We start from the raw sequence: 17,132 nt of genomic DNA, 5'->3' as shown, positions 1-17,132 counted from the left end.
TGCAGGATTGATTCCGTTTATATGTGTATTTATCACATAGGTTGTGTTTTTCATTTAATCCATTGATTTGCAAATGCTTTTTTAGGGCATATTTACAGACAACAATAGCAGCAATGTTTCAGGCCGACAAGGGCATTCTTATTTCAAAGCTTAAAAGGTTATGGTAGACAGAGAAAAATAAGGAGATTTAGCCTAAATTTAATAGAATAAGGCGTATGAAGTTGTGCACAAAATAATTTAATGATACTTAATGGAAACACTTGCACTGTATCCACAATTTATACATAAACAATAATAAATACAGTAAAACCAAATTTATTACATCTTTTAAAAGGCTGGTACCGCGTGTTCGTATTGACGAAGAGCTCGACGGTTGATTTTACCTGTATTGGTTTTAGGCAACTCATCCAATACAAACAGACCTCCTCGGAGCTGTTTAATATCGGGCAAATTTTCTTTAGTTATATCTATAATTTCTTGCTTCACTTGTTCTATCTCTCTATCGTGCTCTTTTAATGTGACAAACGCACGAATGAGCCATTCATTCTGTTCATCACAATGATAACCAACGACTGCACAATTAACTACCAATGGATGCATCATCTATAATATAATTTAAAATTAAGGGGAGAGAGGGGATGCTTGTATTAATAATTACCAAAATAACTTCAATCTCTTGTGGAGTGATCTAAGAATGTCTTAATTTTAGCTTTTTTTATACATATACTACTTTTGTTCTCTTCTGTACCTTTTTGTATCTATACTTAATTACATCATTGATCCGATCAATATGAGTAAAGTTGCCGTACTCATTAACACAAAATAAATCTCCTGTGTGAAAAAAACCATCCACATCAAATGCTGCAGCATTTGCTTCAGCGTTATTATAATATCCCTAAAAAACGTGATGTTACTTTATGTAACATTTTACGATGTTTGCACACTTATTTACAAGTTTTTTGGTTGGCTCTTTTAAACAAAGCTCTCCAATTTCGTTACAGCCAACCTCTACGACAACATCAATGAGACTTTCCTGTCACAGAAGATTGTTACGTATGCATCCTTACCTTTTCCATCGTCATCAATTAACTTGCAAGAAAACCCCTGTCCCAAACTACCCACATATCCTGTTATAACACAACCAATCAATACCTTATTTATGTGCCTTTAAGTTATAGCAATTTTAAGAACAAACCTTGGGAAGATCTTTCGAAATCTGTTTCGAATGGTGCCATTGTTTCCGTCATACCGTACATATTGACCAAAAGAATGTTGAGCTTCTTCAAGAACAATTGACACAATCTTTTACTAGTAGGAGATCCAGAGCAATACCCAACTCGAACTGTAGAAAAGTTGTGCAGTTTTAAAAGTGTATCATCCTTGGCAATGGTAGCGGCTATCCAAGGTTGAATACTGATCGTATTGATCTTGTTCTTTTCAATAGCTATAAAATATTTTTCAAAGGTAAATCTTTTCAGCATAAACACACTATAGCGATTCTTTAAGTATGTATGCATAGTAAACAACAAGCCACCCCCATGATGAAGTTCGGAATGCGATAAAGCTCTGGTTTCGAAAGGATGCCAGTCTTTGTTATTATGCAACCAGCTAATCAAATTCTTTTGCCTAATTTTTTTACCGCAATATTAGAAAGAAACCTATTTTTTTTTTTTTTTTTTTTTTTTTTGCATGAATATGCAATTATGAAAAAACTGCTTACGTGATAGCTACTGCCTTCTTTTTTCCCGTAGTACCTGATGTATAGTAAAAATATGATGGTACTGTTTCTAATTCAGCTTTGGTCATTTCCCTAGGTGCAGCCAACTCCTGATGAGTCCACATGGCACTATGCACAGATTTGATACCATCGACTTGGTTCTGGTCAAGCAAAAATATATGCCTACGAGGTATGCCTACCATTGCAGCAGCTTCAATAGCACGATCTAGCGTCTCTGAGTGCGCAATTACAATTTTTGCACCAACTGTTTGGAGACACTCAACAGCCAAGTTTACGTCGGATGAATGATCAAATGATGCAATTGCACCCCCTATAAATCAATAATTCTTAAAAGGACGAGAGGCTTATATGAAAATCCATCACTTACCGGCATATACTATTCCATGAACTACAGCTGGATAATACAACTTTAGATTTTGTTTGAAATGTACGAGGTTAGATAAAAAAAATGCATCGTCTACATAAAAAGGAAGCCTTACTTCGTTGGGTGAGTAAATTGCAACAACATCTCCTAGAGCAAATTCGGGAAAGCAATGATGTAAACCAGTAGCAAACCTCTTGATCAGATTATCAAAATCACCATAGCTAAGTGTTTGAGAATCATCCTCTGCATCAATAAAGCATGGCTTATCCCAATCAATACTCTTTGAGTCTTCATTGAACAGATACTGGTGAACTGTTACATCAGGTACGCATCCTTCTGGAATTTTAGAGTTGATGACCATGATTATATTTTAATAAAATAAGATAAAGAGTTAAAAGAAAGAAAGAGATGATCGTTGCGTTATTTTTATTTTATTTTTTAAATCATTATATATTTCCTGCATCAGGGCTTGTGTATAAACAAAATTGTGCATGCTTTGACTATAATTGGAAACATGAATTATGTAATTGTGCCGCTCAACAAGAAAAAAAGACAATGGGATTATAGGCAGTGATTACAAATCTTTTGCTGTTCATGCAACCATAGACTGTAAAATAAACCATTAAACCTATCCATCAGTAGATTCTAAATCAAATATAGACAAAACAATGAAAGCGATAAATATTTTTATTTGTTTGAATTTAATAACATAAAGGGTAAGTAATAATTATAAGAGGTAAAAAAAAATAATAAAAACTGTGTAGGACAAATTAAGCCCATTCACCGATCAATGACATGAGACCAGCACCGAGATACATTGAGATGAAGCACAATACTTTGCGACCTGTAGGAGCATTATGGAAAGCCGTATTATGACTGATTTCCATGCTCATAAGAGATACATAGGCGTTATAAAGAAGAATACCAGCAGAAAGTGAATCAAGAATGGCTGAAGCCAATACAGAAGAGTAAGAGTTGGGGTTGAAAGAAGAATGGATTCCGATACCAATTGCTACGCCAATAGGTGTCATGATAATATAGAGCAAGCCAAGAGCAACAGGTTTGTACCATGTCTTGTAGGACATTTCGTTTAAACGAGTACCTAAAGCCATACCTTCGAAGAACTATAAAGTGATTGTTCAGTTTAGTTTGACATGTTCATATAAAACTAGTATTTTTATTTTCCTTACCTGATGGAATACAAGAGCAATCAAGAGTGTAATAAACTCGCTGTTCTCAGTAGTAGACAAAGTGATACCAATAAGAATTGAATGCATCACAATACCAAGTTCGAGAATATAAGTACCAATATGTTTATAAGCTTCGTCTTCTTCTAAGAAAGCACCATGAGCATGACCATGAGAATCTCCAATATGGTGATGATGTTCGTGACGCTCTTCCATCACGTTTGCGGTTGAAGCAGCAGTATGCTTAGAAAAATGAGATCCATTTTCAACAGGCACCTTGTCGGTATAATCATGGCTGTTTCCTAATTCTGCCTCAATTTTTTCTCTGTTTCTTTGTCTCATCTTGTTCATGTGCGAGACCGAAACAACCTCTAGTAATTGAAGAGCAAAAGAAGAAATCATACAAAAAATACCAGCAAAAGCACCATACGATAACCAACCTTGTGTCAAACAAGGGCTCGAGAAATTTTCAAGTGCATCGGGAAGCATGTGAACAAATGCCGTAGCAAGAATAACTCCAGTACCAACTATATTTTAAAAGTTAGAAAAAGAATCGTGTCAAATGATATCATTTTTTTTTTAAAAAAAAAAAGGGGGACTTACAAAATTTTCCAACCGTCAAAATCCAGTCTCGAATATCACCGGGTTTGTAAGGACTGATACGATGTAAGAGAATAGGAAGATATGTACCCAAAGCACTGGTTGCCAAAATGATAAATACGGATCCAACTCGAAGACCCATATTATAATCCTCGAGAGGAATAGCAGCACAAGCATCTTCGTCTGCATCTAAGGCTGCTTTTTAGAGAGGAAAAACAATTATAAGGTTAAATGATTTGTAACAAATGAAGTATTTTATAATATGTATTACATTCATCACTTTGTGCGAAAGCTTGTTTCATCAGCAACGTCATCATAAAAGGTAATAAGAATTTCAGATGAGACATATTGTTTTAGTAAACGTGATAAAAAGGTAGAGAGGGGAGAGATAAAAGTAAAAAAGAATATAGTAATGCTTCTAAGTGTTTGGCCATGGCACTATTTATACAGACCTAAAAAAAATACTAGATCATGAAACTGATAAGGTACACTAATAGTGCCTTCAAAGTGTCACCTCTGGCCAATCAACGGCAAAAATTTCTGGTAAATAGTCACGTTTGGAAGACCCGAAAGGTACTCTTACGATGTTTCTATATAGCGAACTTTATTATCCTAAATTGGATGTTTTTGGTGTTACTGTTTAATAAAATAAACACTAAAATGGGTAAATATTGTCAGACGAAAATAAGAAGGGAGCTCTTGGCTGCTCTCAAGTAAAATATTTGATACCCCTATCCATTTGTAAAATTTATATTCACCGTTTTCTATTTATAATTCGCGCCTACACTCACGGTATTTCAAGCTACGTGATATTTGATTTTTTTTTGTCATGAAATTCGCTTCACTGTTGGCTGAAACATTATTAAACAGTAACTAAAATTTCGACATCACATATGTGTAAGCATGAGGCAATTTTTATATGAATCAATCGATATATGTGCGTGGCTGTTTGCAATGATATATATCTAATATATGTAAAGACTCAAAAATTATGCGGGTGATTAAACAGTCAATTACTTCATCCTGTCATAGATCAGTTCTTGTTTATCAGTTAATAAGACTCATTCACGCACTTTTTTCTTTCTGTTTTATTATTTTTTATATGCATGTATAACACTATCTTTATTGAAGAAAGTGCTGAAATCTTGAAAAGTAGGTCAATAATGACTTTTGAATTTTTAGAAAAGAACTAAAACAAGACCTGTTCTCTTAAAAACGAAAAGTATGCTACAATATTTTTGCGGGATTTAGGTGATATTACGGTTGTGGGTTGTCATCGTTATACGAGAAGAACCCTTGGAGTTAAAAAAACAGGTAAAAAACGTCATAGGGAGCTACCTGTCTGAGAAAAGTTTATTCATTTTGCCACATATTATGGTGGGTATATCGTATTGAATTTACGAGAAGCAAAATTTCTAAGCATCTATCCAAAATAAAAAAAGGATTGGTTTACTTGCACAACTGTTAGCTACTCTCGAAGAACGGGGTATATTAGTTGCAATTTCTTATTGTAAAAAGCTCGCAACCTCAATGCAGATAATGATGTCGTTACAGTAGAAGAAAAAGCATCTTTGGTTCAAATAAGTAAAGGTAATGTTCTCATGGAACAGCCAAAAGCTATATCCTGTCAATAGCAAGGAATTATACTTACTACGATGGATTGTATTTAATTTCTTAAGACTGTCGATGGTAATTCTTTCATCGAAACGAATAGTAAAACTACCAGTTATACTATGGTTTTGATAAAAAACACTAAGTTGAAATTGATACGTTGAAGTTTAATGACGACTACCTCGATGAGATTAGCTTTTTAAGTAATAGCACCAACGGCTACTACGAAGAAGAGGAAGTAAATGATAAAGATAATAAAAACTTCATTGAATTGACAAAGGTGCTTTTCTAAAAGAATGAGGGCACTCCAATGTGTATGTAACACCATACTGGATTAATAATAGCTTATTTCTTTTGTAATAAAATCATTGCACTTTTCAATTATAAATTATTTAGTTTGTTAACTTTTGTAATATCAGTTCGTTTGATTATTGAATTTTGTGTCTGTATATTTTTTCAGAAGGTGATCCTCAAAAGATTATATGGGCACAAATATCCGAGCTTTCCTATAGGCAAGCATTTTGTTTTAGTGCCTAAAGAAGTTGGTTGGGATACTAGGAACAATGGTTTCAGACACTTGACCAAAATTAATCTGCAGTATAACCTTACACAGTACCCAAAATCATTTAAAAGTGAACAGTGTGCTTTTAAACATCTGGCAAAGGAGCGGGAGCACTGTATAGCCGTCTTTATGTTGCTAAAGAGATCTGAAGATGAAAATAAGCGTGAATACTAAAAGTTTATACCCTTTTTAGATCTATAGAAATTTTTCTCTTTTTTTTTCAAATAGCGGTCCGTTTGTAGCACTTTATATTCTACAATTGTCATTATTGTTCTATAATGGAAAGCATGTGCTATTATTAGCGCTCCGTTACAGGGTTCAGTGGGTTATACAAAATGTATCATGGCACTATGTTTATACTTCCATGGCTAGGAACTACTACTTGAAAATCGTATCATTTGACATTTAAAAAGAACGGGCGGGTAATTTCATCAAATTAAAAATTTTTGACAAATGTGTCGGCGACAAATCTCGCGATTTTACCTGCACTCCCAATTCTAAGCAAAAAAGGTTTGTGCACATTTTTTTTTCTTTAGCATATGCTCAGTTGTATTTCTGGGATTTTTTTTTTTTTTTTTTTTTTTGTATAAAAAAGGGCCAAAGTAAACAAAATTGTATGATACAACGTTTCATACTTGATTTAGTTTAGTTTGGTGTCAGTTTATTTGTATATATTCATCAACATAGAAAGTTTTTTTTAAGTGTTAATGAAACGTAAAATAAAATTCACAATACTGATTCGCGCGATCCAAAATTGTTTTGGGTTGTGCATGAGAGCACTGTCTCTACAAACATCTATACCGGAGTAAAAGGGACTCCTTATGTGATGAAAACACGTGATGTTTAAACAATGAGCTCAATCTAATAAGTGATGGATAGTCATTGACAAGTATTAAATAGAATAACTTAAAATGTTTTATATCAGTCAATGTTTATAATAAGGGTGATTTATACGCTTATATATATATATATATATATATATATATACTTGTCATATTACCTTATCATGTAATAAGGTGCAAACAATGTGACATTGTGACGTATCCTTTTTGTTGTTTATCATATTTATAATGGGCAACATGGTCCTCATGCTTCTTTTTTTTTTTATTCCTGCGTTTAGATGCGCCTTGATCTTATGGATGCGCTGAGACTAAAACATTATTGCTTAGACGTAAATGATCAAAACTCGACGATTCATTTAGGCTGTAGGTATACATTCTGCTAGTGTATTAAAAACAATTGTTTTATGCTGTCATATCGATGATAGAAGTGATAAATGTCTCTCGCTAACAAAGAACCCAAGACAAGTATGTGCTAGATATTTTATTAATTATTTAGCTGTTAAAAAATCTGAGCCGACTAAACAAGAAAAATAAATTTGAAAAGCAGGATCGCTACAAATACTCTTAGCACAATTTGATGTTAATAAGTAGCTCATTTTGTGTAATTTTTTTTTTTTTTTTTTGATTAATAAGTCTTATTTGATTAATAAGGCTCGTAGAAAATCTGATTATGCAGAAATATGTGATAGTTACTTGAATGTTCATTGAACATTCAGTCAAGTATGTAGCGAAATCAAAAGTAAAAGAGCAGAAAAGTTAAACGCGGTCTTATATTTACATTGTCAATATTCATCTGGTACTGATGCCCTCTTTACATATAACCAATTTCGCTCTCTACTGTATTTTTGTTTTCATTAAGTGATACAATAATATTGACTTTTTACAAATTTGAAGAGGAAAATGTTCCTTGTAATTTTTTCTCGGTATGATCCCCCTTTGCTTAATCTTCCTTTTTTCAAGTGTGACTATGTCAAATTTAAAACATCAAATAGTCTATTAATGCGACCCTTTTATACATCAAACCGGATGTAGCTATATCAACTATATTTATTTGACTCCTATATCCACGCTGAAACAACTCGTGACCACGCTAGTAAACTCCTCTTGATTATGAGTAGAAGTCTTGAGGTGTACAAAGTTTTGTAAACAAAGATATCGCCACGTGTATTAGTTTGCACAGCATGAGGAGTGGGTATGTTCAAAATATACTCCACTCAAAGGCAAGGACCATTTCTCCATCACACTATATACAAGACGTTTACATTAAGACAATAACATTAGAAAAGACAATGTGGTTTTTATTATTATAAAAAATGGAGACTCGCTAGCCAGTTTCCATAAAAGAAAACTGCCCAAGTGCAACTGCAAGGAAGTCAGTCTCCGTGTGCACTCGCCCACTTTTTATTAGTTTTGATAGCTCGCAAAAAGGACTCTCGTGAATCACCACAAAGAGGTCAAAACACCATGTTCTCAATTTATGATCGTTCTACCTGTTGGAGTTTCACTTATTCATGAACCAATTCCGACTTAAACGACGAGGGACCCATTTCTTCCAAACTCAGGAGTACACAGCCGGCAAGTAGAATGTTCCTTTGAATCACCAAATACAGCTCCCGCCCTTGAGCTAGGGTACCTGAAATATGCTCCAAACGGTAAAAGTGAAGTTGAATTCACCTTCAGCAGCTCGTTAAATAATTCCCCCCAGACCGTTTTCTACATACACCGAGTGGGAAAGGTGACGTTACCCATACCTAATCGTCAACGTCCAGTATCCCAGCAAAAAAAAAGCCACGAAACCTGGCATAATCGGGAATCATCTAATAGCACTTAGTGACGAAATACCTAGACGACACAATCACCCCAAATTGGCGCAAGATAATGAGATACCTTGATGAAGCAACTATTCTGGAGCGCAAGTGGTGCCGTGTGAATTCAAGTACAAACACCAAGGATTCACTCCCAATAAAGACTTTTGGCACGAAGAAGAAAAGAAAAAACGCCCAAATTTTTTTTTTTCGTCACTTGTGCGTAGTAATCATGCATAATTTTCAAAAAGAAAAAAAAAGTACTTCAGCTTCTCTGAGCAATGAGTGTCTGTAGCGGATAATGAAGGCTGGATCAATCATCATTGTTCATAGAACTACTAACCAATTTGTTTAATCGGGTCTCTTAGGGACAGCCAAATTTTCTTAGGGACAGCCATTTTTCTTAGGGACAGTCAGGGTGCGCGTAGCTGTTATGTTGGGATTATAGACACCAAGAGGTCAATAAAACTTATCGTCTTGAACTAGATACAATTTATAACAACCAACATAGTTTAAACCAGTATGTGTGTGCTATAGCTTACTTTCAGCTTCTCATTTGGCCTTTAACTTAATCATTCTGCGTAAGAATAAAATCAAATGGGCTTAAAGGAGAAATAGTGATGTTAGAATGTAATATACATTTATTCGTAATTATCACATTGTTTTTGATTACATTTTCTTGTTTTCAGGACTAAAGGGCAGCCAAATCACAGATCTTACGTTGTGGCTACGTGCACTTTAGCCGTTCCTAAGAAAAGCGTAAGAAAAAACTGCCTTCTTCAAGAGCAATCAGGATAAATTATTACCTCAGCAACTCATTTAGGACGTATCAGTATTTAATCATCAATTGACAGTACTGTATTTGGGCTGGAGTGATCTTTAATGAGCTTTGGTAGGTAGTCATTCCGCTACTATGAGATTTGTTTATGTGGGAAGATATTTTCCTAGCATGACATATCCAGTAATTCCCGCACATATAAATTAGGTATACCTAATGTATACAATTGTATGTTTAACAAGCTAAAGTTTTTTAATCATGACAAGCATCCCAACTTGTACACAATAAAGGAATAAATTATAATTTTCTTCGATCTTTACGCTGGTCATTAAAAAGTGTAAACATATGCCTTTAAGACGAGCTGATATCTGACATAATAAACTTATATTGACATATATGCCATCTGCTATAAAACCCTTTTTTTTTTTTTACAAGTGTGGTTTTGTCAAATTAGAATTATTACATAGTCTATTACAATGCGAACCCTTCATACGATAAAATTGATGTAGCTGTTCATGGCACGAAGGATGGCTTTGCTGTAAGGTATTGCATGTTCAGCTTACGAAAGGTGACATTTACTTTGTTTTTTTTTCCCTGTCAGCTTTTTATTTCTGGTCTTTGTGTAGCTTCTGAAGCATCCAGGTGGCAACAAACAAACGCGACCTGTTGATTGGTTGTTATTGGTCTTAAACATTTTTTTTCACCTAGCAACGAAAAAAAAAAATACAGAAAACTGTCAAGTTCACCCCCCACTGATAAGCGTATGTCCATATATAAAGAAGAATTTAATCGTAACTGAGGTATCCCAATGAAATGAATGTAAGTTCTTTTCTTTTTTTTAATTTATAAAAAAAAAAAAAGAAAAATGTCTAAAAAAAAGACAATTGTGTGATTTACTCGTCACCGTCACCAAGAAGGGCGAAAGGGTTGACTAAGAAAAAAAAAACATAGGATATGAGTATTTCCTACTTTTCTCTCTGTAACACACACACACAGACACACGCCTAAAATAACTTACATGTCTTCTTCTCCTTCTCCTTTTCCTTCTTTCTATCCTTGGTCTTACGGAAAGACATGACAACATCACTCTGGTTGGGAGTTCTAGTGACACCAGGGATAAAGGCCATCTTTACAGGAGGCAACTTGGCGAACTGACTACCAGCTAAAGCCAAAAGAGTAGTGCGGTCATAATTGACACGATTACCTACATTTATTCTAATCGGTTAATGTTTCGGTTATTTTATTTTAAAATGTAGCAGTTTAAACAGAAAAAAAAAAGATCTAGAAAGCGATTTGACAGTTCCCTCCCATACCCCCTCCTCTTCTTCCCAAAAACATTAAATCAACGCTTTTAAATTCTGGAATAAACTGCAGAGAAGGGAAAAAAAAAAGAGAATGCTCTCTTTTTTTAAAAAAAAAGACATGTTAATCACCTTGTTCCAAAGCCATGATCGAGATCTTTATAAATTTTTGTAAGGGCAACAAGACCAGACTCCACGAAAAAAAAAATTTTGTTTTGTAGGAAAAAAAAAAATAAAAAAAAAATTGGCAGGCCAATCAAATGACTTGTTTATTTTTGGGTGAGGTGGTCCTTCATAAAATCAACAATCATGGTAAGACTGGTACGATATTGAGGTGTCTCTGGTATAGCCATGCTCATAAATGAATGGATGGTTCCTAATACTCGCATACCCACTGTATATACACCCGCACTTGTCAGCTTAGCTGCATAGGCCTCACCCTCATCACGAAGAATATCACATTCACACGTCAAAATCAAGGCAGGTGGTAATCCTACCAGCTGTTCCGGTGTAGCCAACACGGGCGTGATATAGATGTTATCCAGTTTTCCCTGTAATGAGGTTGGGATATAGGCAGAGGCACAAAGCTCGGCTTCTTTGGTTGATAGATAACAATCTCCATTACCATAGAGCTTGTAGGAAGGATAAATTTCAGTATCAGCTGCAACCGCAGGATACATTAAAATTTGCGCCTTGATGGCATCCTTCATACCACGATCCTTTGCCATCACTAATTTTTTTTTCTGTTAATCCAATAGTTACCAAATTGAATTTTACTTGTGTATAGTCTTACTAGATACTACGGTTGCCATGTTTCCGCCCGCGGAATCGCCAGCAATCACAATTTGTTCAGGATCTATGTGGATGGATGAACCATGTTCACGCAGCCAACATAATGCACCATAGGTTTGTTCATTGGCTACAGGAAATTTAAATTCAGGACTATGACTGTATTCTACCAACATCACGGCTGCTCCAGACCGAATACATAACTACAAAAGTAACTGTCTATCAGAATAAGTTACAAATTAACACATTGGATGACTTACATCTGTCGCTAACTTTGCGTGTGTAATTGCACTACCGAGTACCCAACCCCCACCATGGCTAAAATGAATTGATGTGAGCTTGAAAAAAAAAACTGGATATATAAGGGACAGCGAGGGCTTACCAGTATAAGATAACGGGTAGGATCTTGTCCTGAGATTGGAGGGGTCGAAAGATGGTTGTGTTGACTTTTGTATTTTTGGGACCTCCCACGACCTGTTGCTGAGTACGACATGTTTCAGGGACAGGATGTTTCTGTGCAAATTCATCAGCAGCTACACGGACCTCTGTAATGGCCTGATATTCAGATTCAGGTGTTGCCACTCCACCTGCTTTCAAATACATCAGTGCTAATTCTTTAGCATGGCGTTGGCATACTTCTTTATAGAGTGGGTGGATAGGATATACGCTGATTAATGTGTCCATTGTCTAGTAAAAAGAAAGAAAAAATAAGAAGAAGAAGAAAAGTATATAAGAAAGGAAAATGTAAAAAAAAAAAAAGAGTCTACTTGAAATAAATGCAAACTAAAAAGATTATCCCGAAAAGACGTCATTTTGCTCTTTCCTCTTCCTTTGGTCCGTGAAAAGGTAAAGCCACTCCGCGTCTATGTGCACTACAAATACCATGTGTTTTTGTAAAATAATATTTGTGTCTATCGAGAGCAAAAATAAACAAATGTATCTTGCTGATCGAAAAAGCTTCGTAAGTTCGTAACACAAGGAAGAAGAAGTTGTCTTTTTTTTACATGTTTTCTTAGTAGAGACGTCATTTCTAAATCGGAGCTATCCTTTAACTTTTTACAGAGAAGGTAGTGTTTTAACACAAAAAAAAAAAAAAAAAAAAAAACGCTTTGACAGTTTCAAGCCCTTACCCCGGTCTTTTTTTTTTATAAGCCAGAGTTTCATTTAAAAAATGCGGAGAAACTCCAAAAAATTGGTTTTTTTTTTTTTTTCTTTCTTATCTTTATTTTTTTTCTTAAACATGTTGCGTACCACCACCACCAAGTTCTTGAACCAAGCTTCCGTTCTTAACCGTTCTAACCGTCTTTTCAGCACTGCCGCTGTCGCTTTGGTAAAAGAAGAAAAAAAAAAAAAGAAAAAGAAAAAAAGCTTAAATATGTGTTCCTGACTTTTGTGTAGCAAAAATTCCGTGCTGAACGTGATACCTTTGGTGATCTTCAAGTACCCGCTGATAGATACTGGGGTGCTCAAACTCAAAGATCTCTTCAAAACTTTGATATTGGTGGTCAAACTGAACGTATGCCCGAACCCTTGATTCGTGCCTTTGGTGTCCTTAAGAAGGCTGCTGCCACTGTCAACATGACTTATGGTTTGGATGCTACTGTTGGTGAAGCTATCCAAAGAGCCTCTGATGAAGTGAGTTTTTTTTTTTTTTGTATTTCCACACACATACACACAGAGACAAATGGAATTAATCATAACAATAATAATAGGTCATTGATGGTACTTTGATTGATCATTTCCCTCTTGTTGTCTGGCAAACTGGTTCTGGTACTCAAACCAAGTAAGTCATAAAAATACCTTTTCAATGTCTAATCTAGACTAACCCGGAATTTCCTTTTTTTAAGCATGAACGTCAACGAGGTAAAATAATTAAAAAGAGAGAAAAAGAGAGAGAAACGAGGTATTAAAAAGATGAATGTTTTCTTAGGTTATTTCCAACCGTGCTATTGAACTCCTCGGTGGTGAGCTTGGATCCAAGGCTCCTGTCCACCCTAACGATCATGTCAACATGAGTCAATCCTCCAACGATACGTAAGTTACTATAGATAGTCAGAAAGAAAGAGATAAAAACTAAATGGGGTGTATGTCTTCTTTAGTTTCCCCACTGCTATGCATGTTGCTGCCGTTGTTGAAATCACTCACCGTCTTATTCCCGCTTTGACCAACTTGCGTGATGCTCTTCAAGCCAAGTCTACTGAATTCGAACACATCATCAAGATTGGTCGTACTCATTTACAAGATGCCACTCCCTTGACTCTCGGTCAAGAGTTCTCTGGTTACACTCAACAATTGACCTATGGTATTGCCCGTGTTGAAAGCTCCTTAAACCATCTTTACAACCTTGCTCAAGGTGGTACTGCTGTCGGTACTGGTCTTAACACCAGAATCGGTTTCGATGTCAAGGTCGCTGATGCTATCTCCAACATCACCGGTCTTCCCTTCAAGACTGCTCCCAACAAGTTTGAAGCCCTTGCTGCTCATGACGCTATTGTCGAAGCTCATGGTGCTGTCAACACCGTTGCTTGTTCTTTAATGAAGATCGCCAACGATATCCGTTACCTTGGTTCCGGCCCCCGTTGTGGTCTCGGTGAACTTTCTTTGCCCGAAAACGAGCCCGGATCTTCCATTATGCCTGGTAAGGTCAACCCCACTCAATGTGAAGCCATGACCATGGTCTGTGCTCAAGTCATTGGTAACAACACCACCGTCTCTGTCGCCGGTTCCAATGGTCAATTCGAGGTATGTAAGGAACAAAATATGATTAACACGTTTATACTCATATGTTATATGTGTTTTTTTTATGTAGCTCAATGTCTTTAAGCCCGTTATGATCAAGAACTTGATCCAATCTATCCGTCTTGTTGCTGATGCATCCAACTCTTTCACCAAGAACTGTGTTGTTGGTATCCAAGCCAACGAAAAGAAGATCAGCAGCATCATGAACGAAGTAAGTACTAAGAGATGAAAAAAAAAGAGAAAGAGAGAGAAAATGAACTAACATGGGTGTATTTATAGTCCTTGATGTTGGTTACTGCTCTTAACCCTTACATTGGTTACGATAAGGCTGCCAAGTGTGCCAAGAAGGCTCACAAGGAAGGTACTACCTTGAAGGAAGCTGCTCTTTCTCTCGGTTACTTGACCTCTGAAGAATTTGATCAATGGGTTAGACCCGAGAACATGATCTCTGCTTCCAAAGAGTAAACTCATTATTTCCCCCCTCCCACTTCGTCCCTACATTGTATTTTTTTCCAACTAGAATTAAAACTCCTCTTTTTTTTTTGGCGCAATCATCTGCATATAAAAAAAAAAAAAAAACCAACTTTTTTATAACAAATAAAAAAAAAAAAAAAAAAAAAAAACCCTTTTTTTTCTTTCTTTCTGTTTTTACTCTGAATCCTTTGCAGCTAAATGTTGCTTGAGGACTTCCATAGCTTCTTGAACCTTACTATGTAAAGACTCTTTATCTTCTACAAGATGCAAGAGTTCGGTATTATCCATTTCTAAAAGCATACCGGTGATTTTACCAGCATACTCAGGTTCTTGAGCATTGATTAAAGGATACAATCTTTCACCCAACATCTGCTTTTGAACTTCAGGAGCAGCAGAAGCAAGTGCACTGGCTGTCAAAGGTTTGGGTTCACCGTCTAATTCATTACCGGATTCTCCACCTTCTTGTTGATGCATCTCTCCAGGTCGACGATGACCACCTCTTGCACTGGCTCCACCACGAGGAGGACGAGGACCACGAGGAGGTCTTTGCATAGGAGGATAACCTTGAGGCATAGGTTGAGGAGGATAACCAGGTTGTTGTTGTTGTTGCTGTTGTTGCTGCTGTTGTTGTTGAGCCCAACGAGGACGAGGCATCATATTACCTTGAGGGAAAACAGGACGTTGACCTTGTTGAGGCATGAAACCTCCAGGAGGAGCATAAAACATGGGAGCACCAGGCATATAACCAGGTTGAGCACCCACACCACCCATACCCATGACACGCATCTGGTTACGCTGAGCCATTTGAATCTCGAGTTGAGAACGACGTACTTCTTTACGTTGAGCAAGAGCAACGTAAATAGGCTTGGAACCCAACATACGACCATTCATCTCAGTCACAGCACGCGTTGCTTCTTCAGGGGAGGAAAAGCAAACAAACCCAAACCCACGACTCGCACCCGTCTTTTCATCACGCATGATCTTGGCAGAAGTAATCACACCATACACAGAGAACTCTTGTCGAATACGATCATCGTCGACGTCATCATCCAAATTCTTCACATACAAATTCACACCTTGATACTTACTCAATTTTTCAAGCTTGGCTTGCTCGTATTGATGGCGCAACTCTTCTTCACGTTCGTTCTTCTTTTGTGCACGAGAGACATACAACTGTTGTCCATGATGCTCGGTTTCATTAAGAGCTTCAACAGCATGGTAAGCATCGTCATGATCTTCAAAATTGACAAAACCAAAACCACGTGACTTGCCATCGTTGTCGCGTGTAATGACAGCAGAAGTAATAGGACCAAACTTGCCAAACATTTCACTCAATTCTTCATCCGTGACATTGTCGGCTAAATTCTTGACATAGACATTGGTAAAGTGAGAGCGAATCTCTTCAATCTTACTCTGGCGTTCCTTGCGGGGAATGTGATGTCCGACGTAACTATACAAGATGATGATAAAAAAGAGATGAGATGATGAACTTTTTTTTTTTTTTTTTAAAAAAGAAAAAAAAAAGGGGGGGTGGATGACTCACACTTTTCTGTCGTTCAAGAGCATACCATTAACATGCTTGATGGCGTTATCAGCAGCTTCTTCAGTTTCATAATGAACAAAGCCATACCCCTTTGATTTACCTTCTTCATCTTGAGCGATTTTACAAGATAAAATATTACCAAAAGCGGAAAATGTATCATGGAGTGCCTTATTGTCAATGGTTGGATCCAAGTTCTTGATAAAGATGTTCCCGTTGCCCGTCTTACGTAAGGCAGGATCACGTTGGGACCACATGATACGACAGGCACGACCTTTGATTAAACTGTAGTTTAAAGACTCCAAGGCTCTTTCAGCTTGTTGTTGTTAGTCTTGTGTTTTATAACAATAAAAAAAAAAAAAAAAAATTTAGCTTACCATCGACAAGGTTATGGAAATTAACATAGGCATATCCTAAACTTCTTCTGGTCACAGCATCTCTACAAACACGGATACTAGCAACAGGACCAATCATATTGAACATTTCAAAAAGCATTGCTTCAGTTACAGAGGGATCAAGTTCACCGACATATAAAGAAGCAGAAGGGGAAGGAGCGGTGGTAGCTTGGATAGGAAGACCCTGTTGCTGTTGTTGTTGCTGTTGCTGCTGCTGTTGTTGCTGTTGTTGTTGCTGAGACAACTGTTCAGCTGCTTGTTGTTGTTGTTGTTGTTGTTGTTGTTCGGGTGCAGACATTTTGTTGGTAAAAAAAGGGAAGAAAAAATTTTTTTTGGGGGAGAAAAATAATCGTTTTTTTTTTTTTTTGTAAAAAGGGTTTTTTTTGTTTTCTTTTTTTTTTTTAAAG

The 17,132-nt window shown here is 36.3% G+C and overlaps 6 protein-coding genes across 6 annotated transcripts; 1 reads left to right on the top strand and 5 right to left on the bottom strand.

Annotated features, from left to right (window-relative positions):
- Positions 1-324: 324 nt before the first annotated feature.
- EV154DRAFT_496254 (uncharacterized protein) lies at positions 325-2,511 on the bottom strand (the record flags this gene model as incomplete). The annotated part of the gene is made up of 9 exons (XM_051600132.1): positions 2,218-2,511; positions 2,106-2,145; positions 1,721-2,048; positions 1,196-1,626; positions 1,068-1,127; positions 953-1,008; positions 749-895; positions 659-688; positions 325-603 (listed from the first exon to the last, which is right to left on the bottom strand). Exons 1-9 carry the CDS (start codon positions 2,461-2,463, stop codon positions 328-330), a joined length of 1,614 nt encoding a protein of 537 aa, XP_051461610.1. The 5' UTR covers positions 2,464-2,511.
- Positions 2,512-2,772: 261 nt separating this feature from the next.
- Positions 2,773-4,407, bottom strand: EV154DRAFT_496252 (Zinc/iron permease). Its single transcript, XM_051600131.1, has 4 exons — positions 4,161-4,407; positions 3,893-4,084; positions 3,293-3,816; positions 2,773-3,226 (listed from the first exon to the last, which is right to left on the bottom strand). Exons 1-4 carry the CDS (start codon positions 4,234-4,236, stop codon positions 2,873-2,875), a joined length of 1,146 nt encoding a protein of 381 aa, XP_051461609.1. The 5' UTR covers positions 4,237-4,407; the 3' UTR covers positions 2,773-2,872.
- A 5,861-nt stretch (positions 4,408-10,268) lies between these two features.
- Positions 10,269-11,020, bottom strand: EV154DRAFT_496248 (uncharacterized protein). Its single transcript, XM_051600130.1, has 3 exons — positions 10,921-11,020; positions 10,506-10,691; positions 10,269-10,418 (listed from the first exon to the last, which is right to left on the bottom strand). Exons 1-3 carry the CDS (start codon positions 10,934-10,936, stop codon positions 10,381-10,383), a joined length of 240 nt encoding a protein of 79 aa, XP_051461608.1. The 5' UTR covers positions 10,937-11,020; the 3' UTR covers positions 10,269-10,380.
- Positions 10,962-12,306, bottom strand: EV154DRAFT_496246 (Alpha/Beta hydrolase protein). The gene is made up of 4 exons (XM_051600129.1): positions 11,960-12,306; positions 11,838-11,895; positions 11,582-11,780; positions 10,962-11,518 (listed from the first exon to the last, which is right to left on the bottom strand). Exons 1-4 carry the CDS (start codon positions 12,259-12,261, stop codon positions 11,058-11,060), a joined length of 1,020 nt encoding a protein of 339 aa, XP_051461607.1. The 5' UTR covers positions 12,262-12,306; the 3' UTR covers positions 10,962-11,057.
- Positions 12,307-12,810: 504 nt separating this feature from the next.
- EV154DRAFT_437021 (fumarate hydratase precursor rhizopus oryzae) lies at positions 12,811-14,851 on the top strand. Its single transcript, XM_051596840.1, has 8 exons — positions 12,811-12,907; positions 12,976-13,212; positions 13,290-13,360; positions 13,425-13,440; positions 13,508-13,611; positions 13,677-14,319; positions 14,387-14,527; positions 14,596-14,851. The coding sequence occupies exons 1-8, from the start codon at positions 12,818-12,820 to the stop codon at positions 14,779-14,781; spliced, it is 1,488 nt and encodes a 495-aa protein (XP_051461606.1). The 5' UTR covers positions 12,811-12,817; the 3' UTR covers positions 14,782-14,851.
- Positions 14,852-14,997: 146 nt separating this feature from the next.
- On the bottom strand, positions 14,998-17,004 carry EV154DRAFT_437020 (uncharacterized protein; the record flags this gene model as incomplete). The annotated part of the gene is made up of 3 exons (XM_051596839.1): positions 16,708-17,004; positions 16,334-16,646; positions 14,998-16,240 (listed from the first exon to the last, which is right to left on the bottom strand). Coding segments are annotated over exons 1-3 (1,674 nt in total), but the record flags the coding sequence as incomplete, so codon positions are not given.
- Between the last annotated feature and the right edge of the window lie 128 nt (positions 17,005-17,132).

This window comes from Mucor mucedo (genome assembly GCF_025094135.1).
Source record: "Mucor mucedo strain NRRL 3635 chromosome Unknown EV154scaffold_12, whole genome shotgun sequence".
Taxonomy (NCBI): domain Eukaryota; kingdom Fungi; phylum Mucoromycota; class Mucoromycetes; order Mucorales; family Mucoraceae; genus Mucor; species Mucor mucedo.
Note: the sequence above shows the minus strand (reverse complement) of the source record. Positions and strands in the feature narration are given on the sequence as shown.

Excerpts from the sequence above, each read along its gene's own strand:
- EV154DRAFT_437021 (XM_051596840.1), top strand. The coding sequence starts at position 12,818 with ATGTTGCGTACCACCACCACCAAGTTCTTGAACCAAGCTTCCGTTCTT. Across the intron at positions 13,213-13,289 it reads TCCAAAGAGCCTCTGATGAA|GTCATTGATGGTACTTTGAT; the intron begins GTGAGTTTTTTT and ends CAATAATAATAG. Across the intron at positions 14,528-14,595 it reads TCAGCAGCATCATGAACGAA|TCCTTGATGTTGGTTACTGC; the intron begins GTAAGTACTAAG and ends GTGTATTTATAG.
- EV154DRAFT_496246 (XM_051600129.1), bottom strand. The coding sequence starts at position 12,261 with ATGGACACATTAATCAGCGTATATCCTATCCACCCACTCTATAAAGAA. Across the intron at positions 11,781-11,837 it reads ACGCAAAGTTAGCGACAGAT|TTATGTATTCGGTCTGGAGC; the intron begins GTAAGTCATCCA and ends TTACTTTTGTAG. Across the intron at positions 11,519-11,581 it reads CATGGCAACCGTAGTATCTA|TGATGGCAAAGGATCGTGGT; the intron begins GTAAGACTATAC and ends AAAAAAAATTAG.
- EV154DRAFT_496252 (XM_051600131.1), bottom strand. The coding sequence starts at position 4,236 with ATGTCTCATCTGAAATTCTTATTACCTTTTATGATGACGTTGCTGATG. Across the intron at positions 4,085-4,160 it reads TTTCGCACAAAGTGATGAAT|CCTTAGATGCAGACGAAGAT; the intron begins GTAATACATATT and ends TCTAAAAAGCAG. Across the intron at positions 3,227-3,292 it reads TTGCTCTTGTATTCCATCAG|TTCTTCGAAGGTATGGCTTT; the intron begins GTAAGGAAAATA and ends ATCACTTTATAG.
- EV154DRAFT_496248 (XM_051600130.1), bottom strand. Across the intron at positions 10,419-10,505 it reads GGAGAAGGAGAAGAAGACAT|TCAACCCTTTCGCCCTTCTT; the intron begins GTAAGTTATTTT and ends TTTTTTTCTTAG.